This window comes from Marmota monax, unplaced genomic scaffold (assembly GCF_021218885.2).
Source record: "Marmota monax isolate L192 unplaced genomic scaffold, Marmota_monax_Labrador192_F-V1.1 WCK01_AAM20220418_F8-fsc00015, whole genome shotgun sequence".
Taxonomy (NCBI): domain Eukaryota; kingdom Metazoa; phylum Chordata; class Mammalia; order Rodentia; family Sciuridae; genus Marmota; species Marmota monax.
The window spans coordinates 20301879-20323039 of NW_026692194.1; the positions used below are offsets into that span (position 1 = coordinate 20301879).

General features: G+C 46.0%; 1 protein-coding gene across 1 annotated transcript in view; it reads right to left on the minus strand.

Annotated features, from left to right (window-relative positions):
* Window positions 1-16941, minus strand: part of Epas1 (endothelial PAS domain protein 1) — an 82448-nt gene extending 65507 nt beyond the window's left edge. Inside the window, exon 1 of the mRNA XM_046424877.2 lies at window positions 16369-16941. Within this exon, the coding sequence (XP_046280833.1) occupies window positions 16369-16394 (26 nt within the window). The 5' untranslated portion in view covers window positions 16395-16941. The remainder of the gene's footprint in view (window positions 1-16368) is intronic.
* Between the last annotated feature and the right edge of the window lie 4220 nt (window positions 16942-21161).

Here is a 21161-nt window from a genome sequence, read left to right on the forward strand (position 1 = left end):
AGAAGAAAACAACTTAGTTACTTTAAAAACAGTTTTACAGGAGAGATGATTCATGGAGACCAATGTATATGTGCATATGCCACAGCATGTCTAACTCCATCCTTGTTAGAATTTTCCACCAAACCATTTGAGGGGCTGCTGCCCTTGACCCCCAGAGCTGAGAGCACCGGTGGGTGATATTTGAATGTCGCCATCCTCCCTCCACATCCTGCTCTCCATCCAGCAGCGTCAGTGAGCTGCCCCTGTGCTGGGGCCAGCCATTCAAGAGGCAAGGAAATATTATGCAAGAGCACAGGAAGTCAGAGGAGACAGGATTCTGGGCAGGCCTGGCAAGGAGTCTGTGTGAACTCCAGCGAACAAGCGGACTTTGCTCAGCGGGGCCAAAGCCAGCAGAAAGCCTTCCCAGAGCCGCAAAGGAGAGCCGGCTACCTCATGTCTCTGGCCAGTGGGTGGCCATCCAGAACTTGATGTACCTGATAGAAGGCAGATAAACCCAAGTCCCAATATTTCTACTTTTTTGGCCCAACTTCAAGGTGACTCCCCAACACTTTTGCACTGTGACTCACAGCACGCCACCAACCCCAGCACGACATGACTTCATTCAGTAATTTCAAGCCTGTTTCTCTCCAGGTTACCACTTCTCTAATTTAGTTCTCTCTCTTACTACCTCAGGTTGAAGGACACTGAACTTTTGCTTAGGTCAATCACCTCACATGGATACCAGCCTTGAGCAGCCGAGCCATGTGTGTGTGTGTGGCGGGGTATCACAGTAGTGGGCATCATGCAATGTGTATTTTTGAAGCCCCAATACAATTGGCAAGGAAGAGTCTTTAGGAGTCATCTGACAGACGTGGAAACTGAGTCTCAGAGGAGGGCGGTGACTGCTGTGGCATGATGGTGTCAGAGTCAGAGCCAAGTCTCCTGGCTCAGAGGCTCTCCCTCACCCCAGCAGCTGGCTGTCAGGAGATGGCTCCTTTTGCTAATATAGCTCCCTTTTGGAGACAGCCACCCTCTATCACACCTTGGCCCACTTCCTTTTGGAGGATGGTGGTCCTGCTGGACCAGGCCCAACAAGGACTTCCAGTGCAACAGAACCTCCACTTGGACAGGGGAATTGGAGGCACTTCTTCCAAACCCCACGAATCTCCTTGAACTTCCCAGGAGAACCCCTGGAAATAGGAGGCAGGACCAGAACCCACTGGAAAACCACTTCAGGGTGGAGCTGGAACCCTAGAAGGCAATCTTTGAGCCTTTCTGGTCTGGCTCCCCACTACTAGTCCATTTTGAAGGTGGATAAACTGAGGACCACAGTGGTCATTTGGCTAGTCAGCCTTTGACTTTCCTTTCCTCCAGGCCACAGGAAGCCATTAGACACAGTACATTTCCCAAGAAGAAAGGACCTGGATGTGAAGGGAGTGTTTGCCAGGGAAAGGCAGAAATGGGGCTGTGGTCCTAGGACCCCCACCCTCTCTGCCTGGGTGGAGGGGCAGCAAAGGTGTTTGAACACACAGAGCCTGCTGCGAAAGGGCGGCACCCACCCTATCACTGCCAGCCCGGCAACTGCTATTGTGGTAAGAACACACAGTGGCATTTCCTGGGGACTCTGTTGTGTTTTCCCAGATGCCACTAACACACAATGACCCCTGTTCCTCTGGTGTAAACACTGCCAAGCAACACAAACAATAACATCAGCATGGTGGAAAAATAAGGTACCATGGGTCCTGCAGAGAGTCTGGGGCTGAGCGTCTGTCCACATAGATGCGACCAGCCTCTGGCCTGGTGATCCCATTTTTGTGCCTCAGTGGTTTAATCTATATGACAAAAAACGACAACTGTTTTAATCTGTATTGAGAACTTTGGGGAAAAGTTAAGCCCTGAACAACGTAAGAAATGATAATGTTGAGGGCTGGGGTCGTGGCTCAGTGGTAGAACGTTTGCCTCACATGTGTGAGGCACTGGGTTCGATCCTCAGCACCACATAAAAATAAATAAAGATACTGTGTGTTAGTCCATAACTAAATAAATATTAAAAAAATAAATGATAATGTTGAGACAAAGATCCAGCCACCCTAGATAGGCGGGCACTGCCCTTGCGCTGAGGGTGGGAGGTGAGAAGGCGGGCAGGTCCTGCCTTCACAGAGCTTGCAAATGGGGTGGGAAGGCGGATAACAAGCAAACAAATACATCCCAACACACGAAAAGTGTTGGTTCAAAAAGAAAAAAGAACAGGATGGAGATTAACTGAGAGAGGTCAGGAAAGACTTCCCTCAGGAGGTGATATTTAAGCAGAGGCAAGTCAGCTGGCCTGCCTCAGGGGTGGGGCTGAAGAGGAGCAAGCTTAGACGTGTGGGTATGGGACCTATTACAGATGATGGGTCCAATGCCAGAGCCGAGTGACCTGCCAAGTCTCACGGTCAGTGTGCAGCAGAGCCAGGCTTCTGTTCCCAAAGCCTTGTTCCCACTTCTAGTAACGCCAGGAGGCCAAGGTATCTTCCAGGGGTCCACGTTCACCTCTGTTTCTAGGCCTTCTAATAGGTTGTCTGAGCTCTTATAGACCTAGGTCAAGTCATTTCCTCTCTTTGTTAGCCCACAATTAGGTCTTGCTCATAAGATGCAAAGCCACAAGTAGGCCCCTGGCATTTATAGTGCTGATATAGCCCTAGAGGTTTAGAGATCTGGTGTGTTACACTGAAGGCATCTTTTTGTTTGTATGTTTGTTTAGGACTCATTCTTGAGGGGATCACAGCTGGACTGCACCCTCTCCCTCTCCATGGGGGTGAGGTGGAGGGACAGGCCAGGCAGGGAATGTGGTATATCTGAGGCTGGACCTTTTATCAGGAATCCAGGAAGTTCCCTTGGTCCCTTAGTATTATCAGATTTCATCATTCTCAGGGTATGGGCAAAAACATCACTCAAACCCTCAAATCGTGATTGGCAGGAGCCCATGGCCCTCAAAAGCCTTAACAGAGGGACATTCGGCTGCTTGTGAACCAGAGTCTTCTTTTAGATTCTCCCAAGTCTCCCTCCCTTCTAAATGCAGTCAGATCGCTTCCAGAGGGTAATAATGGGCCTAATGATTATATTGCTCTGCCGTTAATAAGGATGCCTTGATGGTCTGCACTTTATACTTTTCAAAGGTCTTTCCATTTAGATAATGGTTGCAAAAGTGAGTTTTTAAATGTGTGTGTGTGTTTTTTTTTAATTGAAACTCTAGCTGGTTTCAATCTCATGATAGAAATTTGAGAAAGCAGCAAGTATGTGTGACCACCCCCTGCCCCATTTAGGAATGGAAAACATGTGAAGAAGTTAAATCTCCCTTTCTAGGTTACACAAGTCAGAGAAATATCTAGAACAGTCTTCCAGATGCCTAGAGACTTTTGAGAGCTCCCTTGAACCTCATGGGAAGGTAGCTTTGCCAGGGACACAAAACAAGGGAAGGTGGCCCAGAGGCATGTATAACCTCTATGGCAAGACAAAGGCTAAGAAACTCAGAACCCTTGTGGTCATCCTGACACTAATTTTGGAAGAAAGGAATTCAGGTTTTTTACTCCCCCCAATAAATATGGGCTCTGAAGATCTAACCCAAAGAAAAATTAAGATGTACAGGTGGCCCAGAATCATAAGGTGCATGTTGATCTGGAAATGGAAAATGGTCTCAGCTGTGCTCAAGAAAGACATGGCTCAGGACAGAAGGACCAGTATTTCCAGTCACTTGAACTCCTTTCCACCTGGGTTCTCTGGTCCCCGGGATCTCCTAATGCCTTGAGCTGGCTGGTGGAATTAGGTACACACCTTGCTTGGGATATGCCCAGGTCCCAGCATCTCACTGACCAAGGTGGGAAAGTTCAGCAGAAGCAAAATTCAAACTTTTCAAAAGGACTTTTTACTTTGGGAAAGAAAAGAAAGTGAACACAAAGGGACAGACATGGAACTGTTCTCAGGCTTCCCTGATGGCCAGTAACAGAGAGCTTGATTAAGATACCTTTCTTCTCTCTTCCTGATGCCTGAATGGAGCTGTGGGAAGGAAGATTCCAGATTCACATTTGTAGCTATGCCAAGATTTGAAAAACACCGCTCTCTGACCTGGGGGCTTTTAAAAAACCTCCCAGAGGCAGCTTCCTAGGGCATGCCCAAATGGCCCAAATGGCCCCACGGTCTTGGCCGGGCTGCTCTGTGCTCTGATGCTCTCAACACCTACAGTCCCTTTTTGGTTCTGAGGTCCTGGATGAGGAAGCCTCCTTCCCACCTAGCTCCAGGGGGCCTTCTCTGGGCTCAGTCCTGATGCTCTCAGAGCAGACTGCTGAGTGAACCATGGACACAGGCCAACCCTACCTGGGCTGGGCATTAGTTTCCCTGTTCCAAACCATTTATTGATCACCAAGGGGTAGAAAAAAGAACAAAAGCAATGGGAGGTGAGACATTCAGCTGTCATTGTGATGTGAGATTTCAAGCCAAGAGCCTTCAGGATTTATTGCCTCCCTCGAAGTACCATTGGACAGGGTAAGCTAACGTGACTTGGATGAGACTCGCTGGCCTCTGTTGTCCCTGGAGTGGGATCCTGTCCAGTGGTTTGGGATCTCTGGCCAAGACCTGGCCCACAAGTGTTTAGCTATGACCTTAAGTGCTTCTAAATTCCTCCAGGGGAAAGGTTACACCTGCTGGGGGAAGGGAAAAAAGCTTAGCTGCCCCACCCAGGTGACTCCAGAAAGACGATTCCTCATTTTTTTTTTTTTAAATTATTCTGGAAGCTTCTTCCCAAGAAGAGCAGAGCTTGGGCTTAGGGGATGGTGTGGCTGCATAACAGGAAAGGAGAAGGTCAAGGAACAGCTTGGCCATGGCCCTCTGTACTGGATGTGTGATAAACAGTTATTGGCAGAAATTGACAAAAGGGATGATCGGACTTGGATTTAACTGCCCAATTCCCTTCAAATAGTGTGGTCCTAAAGGGATGTCCTAGTTTTCTATAATGAGAAAGGACAAGAAGGGAGAGAATGAAAGTCCTTATCAAAGTATCAAGGAGACGGACAAAGAAACATGAAGTTGAGGGTCACTGGAATTTTAGGGTCCAGCAAGCTGTTTCTATACAGCTCGCTCTGCACCCCAGGAGGTGATATATGGTGTTTATTACCCTGAGGGCTGGTTTAGGCCAAGGGTACTTTCACAGATGACTGACTTCCTACAGTCTATGGAGGCCCTTTGAGGTCAATATTATGAAGGACAACTGTGAGCTCCTCCAACCACCCCTGGGTTCTCACACTAGCACCAGGCTCATGGTTAGAGAGATATTGGTGGTGTCCTGAGCAGCTCCTCATGTTCCAAAAGAGGGAGGCACAGCTCCTGATGTACCAAGGCAGCCTAAGATTTCTATTAAATATAACTTGGGAGTCTTGTCTCTAAATTCCCAGCACCAGCCCAGGCCCCCTCCCCCCCCCCCCAGTCTCTCTCTCATCTGGTAACAGAGCTTCGGATTCAGTTCTGGAAGGAGGTGCTCACCAGCCCTGGCCTGTGCACTCTGCTTACTCCTGCCTCATCATTTTTATCCTACTGTCCACCCACACTGAAATGCCCTACAACCATCCACCTATCCAAATTCTACCTAATCTTCAAGATCTAGACCTTAATGCTCCTCTGTTAAACCTTCCTCTATCTATGCCAATCACTCCTTTTTCTAACTATTCACAGCACACAAGATCTATTTACAAGATCTCCCCAAATCCCTAACACAGAATTACTCAGTCTACAAATAACTACTGAACACCTCAAATGTGGACAGAACAGAGGTCTGTTCTGGGTGCTATGGGAAGAAAGAACAGAAAAAGATGACTGGGTCCCAGCTGGTTAAGGGCTTACCACCTCACTATTCATGAGAGACAAACACACATACTCAAAAGCAAGTTGTTAAAGCACTGTACAAATAATAAAATACAAACAGAAGGCCAAATAAACAAAAGGATAACCAATGCAAATCTAATCAGAGAAGGCTTCCCAGGGAAGATGCTCTTTGAGAGCTGGTGCCCCTTGTACAACTTTCCCACCTGGAAATTTTTTAACTTTGAGATTAAGCTGGAGTATATTGTTTGGCTGGTGTTTGCCTTAGTGTATGGAGCAATCTTGTTTGTTTCCCACAGTACTGGGGAGAGAACCCAGGGCTTCACACATGCAAGGCAAGCACTCTACCACTGAGCCACAACCCCAGCCCTACAAGGCATTCTTGATGTGAAGCATTTGCATAATACTGGCATGAGGCCTGAATTTGATATAATATCATGTTTTCCTGTGGTCCCTCCAATTTTTTCTTTTTCAGTGAAGGGTTCATATCTACATGGGGAAAGCAGAGCCCAAGAGGAAAGCTTTCCAAATAGCTCAAGATAGCCCAAGGGACATCAACAAAGTAATCGCATGATTTTTTTTTTTAACTGAACATGATTTCAGAGCCAAGAAAACAAAAACCCAAGGTATTCCAGGGCACATCAGAAAAGTTAGACATCCCTGCTCTTTAGCAAGCAACATGCAATCTTCTTGGAAAGGCAAGAACAAATAAAATGTCATTAGATAACAAGGAAATACAATCAGGCTCTTTGGCAAATATAACCAGGAGCTAGTAAGGAATGGAGGGGGAAATTTCAATGTGAGAGTTACTACAGAATTCCATGTAAATTGGGAACTTGGGCTTATACTGGGAAGACAAGAGCTATTTGGGTAGGAAGAGAAGCATCCAGGTGTGGATTAGTGTGAGGGAGCAGGCAGGAACGAGTACCATGACACTTCTTTGGAGCAGAGAGAAGAGGCTTGTGTCTCTGAACTCAAGTAGTACCCTGGATGATTGTGAGGGGAGTGAAAGAGCTGGGGTAGGCTACTTGTTGCCAGTGAAGTTACCCCCCACTGCCATGAAGGCTGCCCTTGGAAAGAAAATTGGGCCATGGCCCCACGTCTTCATTCAGGCCCCAAGTATGTAGCTGATCTTAGAGATCATTCAGAGAAATGCCCAAGGTCACAAAAGAAACCCGCTTCCCACATTAAAGATCATGCTTCCAGGACAGCGCAACCCTGCAGAGGTGACCTAAAATATGGACAAGCATTGGCACTGTGCCAGTATTGTCTGAGAGGCCAGGAAAGCTATGTCAGCAGTCAGAGTGCTTCCCAGTCAGTCACATAGCAGGCCAACGCATGGGGCACCAATTTCCATGGAACACCATAAGACTCCAGAGTAGCAGACCACCCAGTTGACCAGGAGGATTTCCCTAGCTTCCTGACCATGTCCAAGGGCCTCACCAAATGGGAGGGGCATGTCAGCTGAGCCAAGGCAAGCAGAGAGATGGCAAGAAAGCCAATAAGAGAAGCCGAAAAGGGCCTTGCTCCCATGCCTCACCCACCCCTCAGTCCCCCGAATAGAATCAATGACCGACTCCTACTGCATGGTGATATGGTTACATTTATAGAAGCTCCCCTGTCACCAGTGAAATGTGACCTTCATACTTTCCTTATCTGAATATCTGGGTAAACACCTGTTGTGCAAGCATACAAATAAGGTTCTAAAGGTGAAATGTGGTGTGTCTGGTAACACCACACTGCTCCAAACCCAGGACCAGAAAGCCTTTGGGCTCTGTATCGGCCTTTTCTCTCCCCTCACCCTGGGCACCAAAATTAGCTCCATCGACCTCAGCCAGTGCTGGAGTGAATGCTGCCATTCTAAAATAGTATCTGAGAGCTCTTGGACACATAGAAGAGAAATATAAAGGTACAGTGGTTTACAGAAACTTACTGAGCAAGCAATTTCACTGACTGCTTTTTAAACTCCATATACAGAAAATGAGCATTCTCAGGATTTATTCTGGAATCTTTATAAAGTAAATAATATTGTTCTAGATTCCTGAATCCCCCACATGGCATATTTTATATGCCCTGATTTAATCTATTAAGCATAATTGTTTTCATTCGGAAACATACTGTAGTAGTCATATGCTCATAAAATACTGTAGAGGTCATTTGTTCATAAAAGAGGTTTATCTACTGGCCCAGGCTTCAATCCCAAATTTTACTTCACTAACTTGTATAGTTCTATTATTTCTAGAGGACTCTTTAAAAATATCATTTGTGCCATTTCCCCATAGTCAGAATTGAGTTTTTAAAAACTGGTTTTGATATTCAGGATTCTCAAAGAGCCACGTACAGGCATAATTTTCTCTTGTTTCCACGTGGAATTCATAAACAAAGTAACTGATTTTTTTTCTGTGTGCTTAAAGCATTCTTTCCTGCAACTGTGTATGACGTATTTTTCCAGAACAATCTTTCTCAATACTCCAAAGTGCTTCAGCAACAGGAAGTCGTAAAGGTAGGAAGGAGGCCTGTAAATATTTGCTGTAATTACTCATTAGTAATGAGAAGAGTTAGCATTGCAGTTTGAGTCACTCCTTTGTGCTCTTGGCTTGTTACCTTGAAGCTAGAGCCTAAGGTGGTACATGGGCTGAGATTCACCAAGGAAACCTGAGCCCACTCCTAGGTTCTGCTTTAGAGAGTGTGGTTTGCTTTATTCTGCAACTCCAGCTCTCAAATGCAAGATGAGTATAATGTATTACCCTTTTTTTTTTCCCTCCCTGTCCCCCTATCCAAAGGGAATTAGGGCAAAGTGTGACAGTATGAAAAGTTTGTTTTACACAAAGTGGTGACAAAAAAGTTTGTTTTATCAGGAGTAGAGTATTTCTGTTTGTTAGTAGTAATCAAACATCAGGAGACAGAGAACACCATCTAGATAGACACACAGCATAGTGATTTAAATGACAATTTAAAAAATACTAAAATTGATATATTTTAAAGGATTTGTAAAAGACTTCTAAACTTTTTCAGATTGAGCCCTTGTTTCCTCTTACTCATAGCAAACTAAGAGTTTCACATAGAGACCTAAACCAGGGCACCTCAAACTAAAAATGAGATCAAAAGAGGCAACCAAAGTTGTCTAGACATTGGTTAACTTCTAAGAATGCCTCTGGCTGTACCCTCAACTTTCGGGGGCAGCCAACAGGGCAGCGGGGGTTAACCTCCAACATCACAGTCACGAGTGCTGCTTTATGGATCAATTTTTGCACCCTCATGCTTGATTACAAAGCCTAACCAAGTAAAATCACTAATTTGCTATGATTCCTAGCACTTGTCTCTTAGATTTGATATTTTTTTTAATTAGAAAGTGCTATAAGAAAGGAAATTACAGGAAGTCATGGGATTATATAAGAAGAATTCTAACAATTCACTTTATGACTCTGTGGAATTAAGAAAATGCCCGATAAGTACATGGCAAATTTTAATGTGTTCACTTTCCTTATTGGAAAACTATCCTTTATGAAATATCTGCTTCCTGGAATCATTATCTGGCATAGAAATTATGCATAACTGTAAAACTGAAGAATATTTCCAAGTCAAGGTGGGAAACTGTGCCCCCTAGGAACATGTGAAGCTTCTGGTGGTGATGGCCTGTAACAGAAGTTTTGCTGATGTACCAGAAACCTCTGGAAACAGCCTAAAGCAGTCATGCAAACCAGTATTTCTTGAGAGGTTAGAGAAAAGGCCACTTAGAAGTAGATAACATTCTGGTCCATTCTGTACCTGTCTCTTTGGCTCTAGAGATCTCAAAGGGGCTCGACACTCTTCTAGACTTCATGCTTTCAAATCAATTCTGTGTCTTCCAACAGCAGGACTGGACAACTGGCACCAACGTACAAGTCTGCAGGTGCCATCAGAGGTACATACTCATGGAGAGCCACCACACACACTGCAACACAGTTGCTGATATGGCTGGCTTCTCCCTCTGGTGTGATATGCATCAATGCAATTATGGTTTACAACACTGGGAACTCTCCAGAAGCTCTCTAGATCCACAGTGTAAAGACCAGTGGTGCAACAGCTATGAAAGCTTGGTGCTTTCCAGTGAAAGGCTTCTACATAAATGCAGCATACGATTGCAATAATCATAGCTATTCTTTATCCCCCATCCATTCTTTCCTTCCTGTGCTTACAATTTCAAGAGATCAAAAGAACTAGAGGAAGTCCTGTGCATCTTGATTTTAGATGGTTCTTCAGAAGCCACAGAGGAAGAGCCTCTAACAAGTCCTCCTGCACAATGAAGTCTGAAGGCTGGGTAGTTATTGAAGTCTTGCCACCAGCCAAGGGTGGGAGGTGAAGAGCTTTGAACTTCCAGGAGCAGTGAAGAACCACCTCCTGTCAGAGTTGAGGAAAATCTATCAAAAATAAGAAATTCCAGGAGTTTCAATTCTACCCTTTACATCTTCCACCCCTGCCAGTGTGTGAGGTTTAATTCAAGTGATGAGTCACAAAAGAAAAAAAATCATTATAATAATTATAAACACAACAAAATCAGTTATCATTTATAGAGTGCTTACCACATGCAGACATGACATTAAATGCTTTATGGGTCTCAGGCAAGGTGAGGAGGCATGGAACAGTGGTGGGGTAGAATATGAATTCCACCCACTGCCCAGGTTGAATCTCAGCTGTGCCGATGCTACCCATGACCTTGGGCAGTAACCTTGCTATACTTGAGCTTTCCCATCAGTGAAGTGGGAATAATAACAGGGCTTATCTCACAGGGTTGTTATGAGGATTAAGAGAGTTAATCCACATAGAGTTCTCAGGACACGCTGGCACAAATGACTGCCTATTCAGCTTTTGTTTTGTCCTTCTGCATATATACTTCCAATTAAGGGCACCTACGTTCTTAGGGAATAGAGGATCTCCAAATAATTGTTTGATAATAATGGAAAAGCTGAGAATAATGATCTTCACAGACACTTTAAGAAGCATTAACAAAATGAATTATACCAGAATTAACCCCATGCAGGGCATTCAGCTTCCTTCCTTCTGTTACTGAGGGCAGATACACAGGTGCACAGACAGACCAGCCAGGTGCAGGTAAGGTTAAGCTGCACCACAAAATCTTTATTAGATGCACACATCAATTTCCTGCCCACCCCACCCCCACGACAGGGAAAGACAATGTTGGAGAAATGTAGGAGCCATCTGGGACCCAAACAGAAAGATCCTGAAACATTAAGACAGTTACCAAATTAGGCATCCAAGGGTAGGGGCTTGCCTTTTTCAAATCATGCAACTTTTGAAAGGCTATTAAGTGCTGAACAGACCTCCTTTAGGGAAAAATTAAAAAAAAAAAACTTACATACATAACAACCTGCACACAATTTCAGAGATTCACAGACCACCCCGATTACAAAGCCAGGTTTAAAAAAAACCCTTCTCCCTTTATGGCCTTTCTAGAATCATAGCTGTCTCCACTGTTAGTGGAATCAAAAACCTCTGTCCCTGCTACTCATGCAGACTCCTACTAGATGCCTCCTTCCACGTCCCTCACCTAAAACAGCTGTGTGTAAAGTACTGAAAAGAGCCAATTTTGGGAGATTTTTAGTGTGTGCCGTAAAAGTTCATGATAGAGGATACACTCTTGAACGCTCCATGTTTTTTTTTTTTTTAACCCCATACCAATTTCTCCCATTGGGCCTTCCCTGAGAGCCAGTCTTTATATTCACCTCTCCTGTGTGAGTCCAGAGGCATTGAACCAACTCACCCACTCAGAACACACACAGTACACTTAAATAATTGTGTGTGTGTGTGTGTGTGTGTGTTTATTACCTGAAATGCTAACCAGTCAAAATGTTTGATCCCTACAGAAAATTTACATGAAACCTGCCAGCTACTTAAGTTTTCAGGGAAAATTTCTGTTTTTTTTTAGCTTTATTGAGATAAAATCAAAGTACAATAAAATGCACATATTTGAAGTATGCAATTTGATCAGTTTTGACATGTTTTGACACATATGAAACCAATACAATCAATATTAAAAGGATTTTTCATTACTTTTTTAAAATTTGAAATCGGGAATATGCATGATTTATTACATTAGAAATCAATCACCTTATGATATATAGAACCCCACCCCCACATCTCAACTACTTCAAAATGGAAGTTTTCTTAAGTATTCCTTTTTCCCCTCCAATCAGACTGAGCAACTTGAAGGCAAGGACCAAATCTCCAATTTCTTTCTTGTCTTCAGTATTCTATCCACATTAGAAGGAGGTGTTCAACACAGTTTATTATTATATTAATTTATAAATCTTGGAGTGAATATCATCATGAGAAGAGGCAAAATGGAATGTCAGGTGAGGATAGGGTTAACAGGTTCCAGGGGTCCCATGAGCAAACATTCCCAACTGTATAATACCAATATGTTCAACCTGTTATGCTCTACCAGCTATGGCTGATACTAAAAGCAAAAGAGAAGATTTGTTAAGCTAAAATGAAAAGGGAAACCATCGTGTTGGTATAAGATAGAACTGGGGAAAACAGAGAAAAGCAACTAATGGATACAACAGATTTCCTGAAAAGTGGAAAAGACAAAATTCTGAGATAATTAATGACTGCAAGTATTTTCATATGTATTAGGCTAAGTCCTGGAGCATTAAGAATTATCTAACTGGTTCCTTCTATCTCTAAACACTTTACACAATAGATTCCTAGAAAGTTGAAAATCTCCTACACACACAAACACACACACACACACGCATACATGGAGAGATAGAGAGATTGATTTAGATTTTAAGCAAATTAGACAATTTTAATCTCATGGTTTTCACTTATAGTGAAAATGCTAACTGTCTTCATAGAAGAAGCAAGCAGTCTAGCAGCTGTGGGAATGTTCTGTACTTCTCAAAGCAATCTGCTCCACTGAGAGCCATCCTTGCATTGGTTTTGTTTAGTAAGTTCTACCTTTATAAATACATTTTTTTTCTAACTGAAATAAAAGGAGAACACTAAAATAATGAATTTATACTTCCCAAAGTTTACAGATACTGAGACTAGCACCAATTCTACTTCCTTAATTTTTTTCCAAACAAGGGAATAGAATTACTACTGCTACAGCAGCCTAAAGAGTCTTAATTATCTAGAAAAGTGACTCTACAACTTTGAGTGGCTTGGGGAGTATGGTGTGGGGTGCATTAATCCTTTGGAAATCATTCTTACTCTAGAGGCATTACAAGGCTGGGGGTACTCTTGTGAACAATAGAAAAAATAAAAACTAATTGAAGATAATGAGTCAAGATTCTGTTCTTATCAGTTAATTTGCTCTGTGACCAGAGAAGTCATTTGAACCCTCTGGGCCTTACCCAGAAAGAGAAATATTTGGCTAGCTTGTTTTCACAATCCTTTATAAAATAATCCTAAAGTCCCCATCAGTGACACTGGAAAAACAAAAACAAAAACTGAAACTACAGCAATCTATTGGACATGATGAAAATTGTATAAATTAAAATTTAAATATCTGAACTGATCATGTGTTACATCATTTCTGTGCCATCTCCTGCATTTCTGGTAATGCAATGAAAACTGATATCAAATGTTGAAGAAATCTTTATTTAAAAAATAAGCTTCAATTGAGAAAAACTGTCCAGCAGTATTTTTCCTTCAAAGTTGGAAAAAAAAAATGGACTTTGATTTTATTTTATTAAGGGAACAACTAAGTCCAGCTGGCATGGGAAGGGAGAACATTTGGAAAGTTCTGGTCCAGGTGACTTCTATTCCCCTTCCATCTTTGCCCTCACCCTAAGTAGTAAGAAGCATTACTGAAAGGTGCTCAGACTCCAGTTGGGCTTTGGGACAGGACTTTGATCCCTGAATATCCAAGGATCTCATTGACATTCACCAGAATCACCCTTCAATCCCCAAGCTCAGGAACTTCCACATTTAGCTAGTATCAGGAACCCTGCTAGTTAATGAGACTGCCACCACCAAAAACCTAAATAAATCACTTTAGTACCTTCTCTCAAGGCCTGCCTGCCAGCCAACATTTAAAAGCAAAGTCTGTGTTATTACGAACGTATTAACATATTTATCCACATATGACCATTCTGCCCACTTCTTGACAGGCTATTCTTAGAAAAAACGTTGCAAAAGTGCTTCTGGCCTTATATTTTCAAGAAGAAATGTCTCTTGAACCAAAAGAAACACAAATCTTTTCAACAATTGATAGGCAGAAGTATCTGTGGGGAGCTCCCAGGGTGTCATGCCACCTGTGTAAGGCACTCAGGAAAGCTTCCAACAGCTGCTTACATGACAACATCAACATTCGATGTATTATTGGTTCACATCTTTTAATTTCATCTTGGTCCTCCAAGAAGCCTGCAACCAGCAAACAGAGCCAAATGCCAAAAGTAAATCAGTCTCAAAATGATTAGTCCAACAGAAACTGGACAGTTACTCAGGGTTCTGTGAATGGGGAGGGACACTCTGTGTGTCCTGCCATTCTTCTGCACAAAAATCCAGGCCAGTCTCAGAGGGCAAGCACAGTGGCACTGCCACGGGGCGGGGGGGGGGGCATTGCCACAACACATGCAGTGGCCTCATAGGGGGTTCTAAGGCAGTCCCCGCAGTAGTTCTTAAAGCTGCCACTCTCACCAACAATTTGGAGTCTCAGTAACACAAGTTTCTTTCGGCTCAGGCTCCCTCCATCTCTCCATCAGCTCAAAACAAGGAGGTGCCGAAGCCGGGCGTGTCGCAATCATTTCCCCCCTGCTCCCAAGTTTCTAGCGAAGACTGATATACATAATAACACAGGACCCGGCGCGCGCGGGAGAAGCTGACACTTCACACATTTGTCAAGATTACCATCAGGCCCCACCCCGTGATTGCGACATTGGCCGATAGGCATCACAGTAGTAAAATGTACAGTAAGTTCCCTCGCCGATTCCGGAACCCAGAGTGCTCCCGAGGGGCGGTCTATAACTTCGTTGTTTGACCCAACGATTATTAGTATTGGTATTATGGCTAGCTTTACAAAAAGCGTTGGAATCTTAGAGTCTTTTCCCTTGCTTAGCTGCTCTCAAGACACAGGGACCTCAGAGCTGTTCCGAGGGCCCTGCGGACGCTAGGGCAGTGTGTCAAGGGCTCCTTCACCTGCCTCGGGCCTGGGGCGCGACATTTAAGGGGCGACGAGAGTTGGCCTGAGCTGCTTCTCACACAGCTCTGAAAGGCTGGTGAGGTGACTCTGGAAGGGGGCTCGGCCAGAATGGCGAGCGGAGCTCAATCCCCTCCCCTAGCGATCTGGGAGTGAAGGGCCCGGGCGCCCAGCCAGGACGGGTGCGATCCGCTCTGGTTTATCAAATCCTTATCGGTGCCCCGAGGTGGGAGCCGCCGCTTTCGACCCGGAGGATACACTGTTTCTGGCTCGGGTCCCAAAGTGGCAGCGGAAAAGGGCAAATCCGCTCCAGCACAGAGCCCTCCGAGCCACTCAGGCTCTCCCCTCATGGGTCGGTCCACCGGGTCCCGCACCACCCCCGGGTCACCACCTGGTCTTCTGTGGCTTCACCTGCAGCCCAGCCCTGTCAAGCGCGGGAATGGGAAGCTCTAGCCCACTGGGACCGCGCTGGTGGAGAGAGGAGTTAAGTGGCCAGGCGGCAGCCACGTATATTTGCGGGAGGTAAGGCGGTACCCACATCTGAGCCGCGAAGCTGTGCACTCCAACCCTCGCTCTGAGAAGGCCGGCCTCTAGGGACCCAGTGCTGACCGGAGGAGGTGGGAGGGCAGCGAGAGTTGAACCCAGTCGCCTCTCACCCAGAGCCGAAAGATTGGAGAGGACAGGCGGGCTGCTGGTGGCTGCCCTTCTCTGTCCTCTTAGGAGTCAGACTCTCAGTGTCGCCATTCCCTCCTTGCACTTTAAGACACCTGCCCCCGCAGGGCAATCCAGGTCACTACGCACTCTCCTACGGAATCAAGATGCGGGCTGAAAGAAAAGGGGCTTTACAAGTTTCAGTGGCGTCTGGAGCCTGGGACCTCGGCCCTCTCTCCTCTGGGGCACGTGCCTTCGTCTCACTCCGACTTCCACCCCTTCCTTACTAATTTGGGGCTCATCGCAGGCATAGGAGAGCATTTGGAAGGACCTGGGGTCTGGAGGTAGAGAGGCGTGGCTGCTGCCCCTACTTGTGAGACTGGGGAAAATCGTAGGCATCAACCCAGAAACATTTCAACCAGCTGGCCGCGGTAGTTTGGTGCCCCGAGACCGGAGATTTGAAAGGCGCCGTGGGAGCACCCTCGACCTCAGGGTCATCTCCGTGGGTCTCCGGGTCTCATTGCACACACGGATTCGCGATTCCTTCAAACCACAAAACTGCAATACTAAAACGCAGGCTCCCAAACCCGACACCTGCTCTCTAGCTCAAAACCCTCCAAGCCGAACCTCTGGCCCGAAGACTTTCTGCACGCCTCTCCCAACCGCTCCCGGTAGCGCCAGCCCCGCCGCAGTTCGGCCATTACCTCTGACCAGCTTCCTTGCCGAATCTGACGCCCGCTTACCTTTTCTTCTCCTTGTCAGCTGTCATCGTGGCTATGGCTCTTGGAGTCGTCGAACACCTGGGCTTCCCGGTCGGTGGGGGCTGCAAACGCTGCCTTCCCTGTGGCCCTCGTCTGCTCCCTGAGACCCGGGCGGGTATGAAAGGTCCTTGGTGCTCGCAGGTCCAAGCGTCCCGCACAGTCAGGTGGAAGTTTGCGGGCGTCTGGCTAAGTGCGGGGGAGGGGTGGAGAGAGGTGACAGGGAGGAACCTGCACAAGGAGGCGGAGTCGGCGAAAGGAGTGGGAGGAGGTTGTCACAGGCGAAAAGAGAGCGGCGAGAAGAGAATCAAAGTTCCTTTTCTCCTTGGACAGGAGTCACTTTTCTGAGTTTAAAAAAGAAGAAGAAGAAAAAGAAAAGAAAGTGGCTTGGACGGCGGGAGTTGGTAGGAGTCCGGGACCAGGCGGGCGCGGCTGCTGAGATGACCATACAGTCTCAGGACACTGCCGAGGATTGTACGGCCGCCTCAGGAGAGCTGGGGCGGAGCGCGGCGGACGCCGGAGCTGTGCAGCTGGCCGCTCCCGAATGTCGGGCTCCAGCAGCTGCCAGCCCACTTTAAAAACTCGGGTGGCCCGCGGGGGGGAGGGTGCTAGGGGCGCGAGCGCAGGGGGCGGGCGCGCGCTAGCAGGCTCCGCCCGCGCCGGCCGCGCGCCCAGGCTTCCCACTGCGTCTGGGCCAATGGGGAGGCGCGGCCGCAGCCTCTGCCCTGACCCCGGCCCGCCTCCTGCCCCTGCTCTCCGCTTGGCCTCGGCCCGCCGGTGCCGCGGCTCGCTCCGCGGCTCGCTCCGCGGTTCTGCGAGTTGTTTTTGAGGTTCCCCCGATGGCGGGTAACCCCCTGGGCACTTGGCTCCCAGGAGGCACAGTTTGTGAGGGGCCAAGTGGTGGCAACGAGTTCCTCGGAAGTGCTGCGACGGCGGGAGTGTGCCATGGTGCCTATGTCCTCGCCACCCGCGCAGTGCCCTTGGGACGAGAAGTGGACCTCGGGCGTTGGAAGATCCCGCGCGCAACTGGACCTCGCAGCGACCCTCCACGGCGCTGCGCTCCCGCGTCCCTTGTCCCGCTGTGTCGCTCCTCGGCCGGGTGGGAATAATTTTGAGGACCCCTGCCGCGTCGCTTTTTGACTGGGCGATGCACACGTTTTTGGTGGAACGCAACTAACTTTGCCTTCTGAGAGGAAAGGCAGGGAAATAGATCCGAGAGAAACCGTGCGATGAAATGGAAGTAGGGTTTGCACCCACCCAATACTTCCTCCGGGTTGTTTGCGAGATTGTGCTGGGCGGTTTGGCTCTGGCGGGGATGCGAGAGAGCAAGGCCTTAGAGCTATCTGGCCTGCGGCGCTCTTCCCTCAATATCCCTCCCATCTCGGCGCAAGCTCCGATGAGTTCAGAATTGGTTCTCCAGTGTGACCTTGGGGTGAGAGCTGCATCTCCTCAAGTCACTGGGTCTCAGACTTGCGCTCGAGTTATTCAAGGTTCAAGATGTCTTGAGATGGTAAAAGCTACTGTTTTGGGAAATCGTGGATCCAAGGGCTCACCGGGATTTTCCACCTGCGCTTTGAATGCTGCCTGGGATCTGTTCTGTGCGCAGGCTCTGCACTTCGATTCTTCCCATTCCCTACCTATATTGTGTGATCCAGCTGAGAAACCTCAGGAAGGAGCAGGGGAGGTCCTTAATTATGAAGCCTGCAGAAGGGCCCAAGAGACTCACAGTTGTGAGTTTAAGAGAAAGCGAGGGCCCAAGAACTGGTACGCTCTGGGGCAGAACCCTTGCTGTTCCTCTCCCTTTCGCTTCTGGCAACATTTTATTTTAGAATCAGATGCAGAAACGATTTGGGGAAAATAGGTTTGTTTCAGAAGGTGTCCCCTCCCACCCCCTGTGCACCTTCCACACAGGAAGAGAGGCAAGAATCCTTTCAGGAGCCTTCAAAATGATTCGAAAAGTAGAATGGGGTGGGGGACAACAGATAGTTTGGAAACCGGATATATTTTCTCATTTTCCTAGAGCTGCTGAGCATGAATATAGACCTAGAAGTCAAAAAAAAAAAAACATGCCTAACAGTGAATTCAAAGATTGCACATTTTCTAGGAAGCTGGTGAGTGAATTCCTTCAGAGCTTCTCCAACCTGCCAATCCTAGTAGCCACATTTATTTATCTTAATGAGAATTTCAAGTTGGTAGACACATTTCTAATAGACTATAAACTTACTTACTTCACTTGGGATTGGAGGCGGGGGGATCTTCCAGGTATTCTCCACTGGAGCCACTGAGTCCTGTGTTTGGCAGGTCACAAAACAACACCTCCATCCCATAGAGAACAGTTCAGTAAAGTAGAGATTATGAAATGAGCTTTTGTAATTTTTTTAGAGGAAAAGTAGGATTAGAGGTCTGCTTAGCATATGTGATGCTCAGGTTCAATCCTCTGCACAAAAACAAACAAAATGAAAACCAGAAGGAAGAAGAAAAGTAAAGGGTCACTCAAAAGCAGACCAGCCATATTAACATAGCTCCTTCCTCATGTTCAGCCTGTGAAATTGGGATTTTGCCCTGTAAGTGAAAGGTTCCCAAACAAGGATAAACAACAGGATTTTTTTTTTTTTTTTTTTTTTTTTGTAGAAATCCCAGTGAATAGCTTTGAATGTCTGGGATTTTGGCAGTGTCTGAGAGATTCACCAAAAGTCCTAGATAATAAAGTCCTCAAAGGATTGGATCCATCCTTGATTAGAGTAGAGCTGAATGGTCCAGTGATCTCTCAAGATTTCTTCCAGGATCCATTTCAACAACCCTTACAAGAAGAAGCTGAGAGTGTGAACCAGATACAGACTTCCTTTAATTTTTAGAGCCCATGAATAACTAAATGAGAAACCTTTCAAAGATGATAGGAGAGGGGACCTGGAGTCCCAGATTTAGAGGGGTATCTCTAGAGACACTGATATTAGGGCTACAGAGGACAGCAAAGGGCACCCATAAGCAAAGCTCCCGAGGTGCTTAAAAGGGACCAAATTGCCCATCTCCCAGCAAATCTCCCCACCTATCTTAACAACTCCTTACTGCACTGCTCTGGGACAAAAGCTGTGACACCAAGGGAATTAACTGAAACTACTTGTTTTAACAAGGGGCAAGAATGGGTCTTTAGTTCCCTCTCTTGTAAAGTATTCCATTAGAAGGATAAGCTAGAGAAAGGAGTTAACTTAGAAACAAGAGCAGGCACTTAGGATGCAACACTCAGGTGGAAGAAAGATGGCGTCAGTAGTCCTTATCAAAGAGTGTGATCCAGGATGAGGTTGGAGATCAGGTTGGAATGGGTGTGATTTATCAGAAGAGGTCTTGGCATGCTGAGATATTTCATTAGTATTTGACAACTTTCAACAATACATTGTCACAGTGGGATCAAGAATAGGCAAGAGAGGCCCTTAGAGTTCAAAATTGAAGGAGGCACTCTCAGGGTCATGCAAGTGCACTTGTCCCTGTCTGATGCATACTTTGTCTTGTGTATTATCCATATGACCCTCATCTGGCCACTTAGTTGATTTGGCAGTAGGGAGAGCAGAGATGGAAGGAAAGACCATCTGGCAGAGGCCACAGCTCCTCCTGTATTGAAAAGCCTTTTCTGAGCCACTTCTTTCCTCACCTTGCATGTTACTCCATCCAAATGAAACTAACCCTTTTATAATTTTACAAAATCTGATCTCACACTCTATGTCCCTGAACTCCAGGACCAGAAAAATCATACTCCCTGTGTATGGCCAAAGTCATGAGGTCATTTCACACATAGAAGCTACATCTACTATTAAACATTGTCACTTTGGGTCCCACAAATCCAGAATTTGTCATCTTTCACAAGGAGTTCTGTGACTTTATTGACAAGAGGCCAAACTTTTTTCTACTGGAATGTGCAAGTATTCATTGATAAGGATTCAGTTATAATTAACCCTGGCTTCTCCATCCCTCACACCTGGATTATCAATAGCTTAGAAAATAATGTTTTCCATTGCTAGGTCTAAGGACGAGGTTTTGCCAATGAAAGATCTTAGGTGTTTATAAGAGAGTGCTAGGGGGTTCCCTTTCCTCCATGATAAAACAGTCCAGTTGAACACACACTGCATTTCCCAGATTGAGAATTCAAATTTACTCACTTTTTAAGTAAGCTTCTGATATCAACAGGCATTTTAAAGGGGTAATGATTCCTTTGTCTTCCACAAATCACATTTAAATTGGCAAATATATAACTCATGTACTTTAAAATTATTTTAAATATGAAAATTAAGAGAAAAATCAGAGTCTAAACAATAGGTGTGGCAAATTTGGTGGGGAGGGAGTAAATGGAGGAAGTGAAAATTCCAGAGTCCCAGTTTTGTCCACCTCTAGGACCCAGAGAAATTTCGCTTGAACTGACCAGGCTGCCCGGCTGATGGGTGTGACTTCTGAGGTGATAAAATATCACCCATGTGAGAGGAATGACTGATGGAAAGGACATGCCAGCCCCACCTTAGAAGAAGGCATGCACAGAAAAGAGGGTGCTCTGTCACTAAAAATAATGACATTGGCCTCCAGGCTCTGCCCTAAAGCTTGGATGACTAAGATTGGCTCAGAGAGAGGGTCAGAGATATCTATCCCAGCCAGTGGAGTGGTGTTGGCAAATTGCAAGATATTATAAGGGAACTCTTGTGCCTCAGTTTCCATTGAATTCCCACAATAATAGGTGCCAACTTATTATTGCACCCCTTCCAAAATGGTTTTGCATGCATTCTCTACCCACTGTC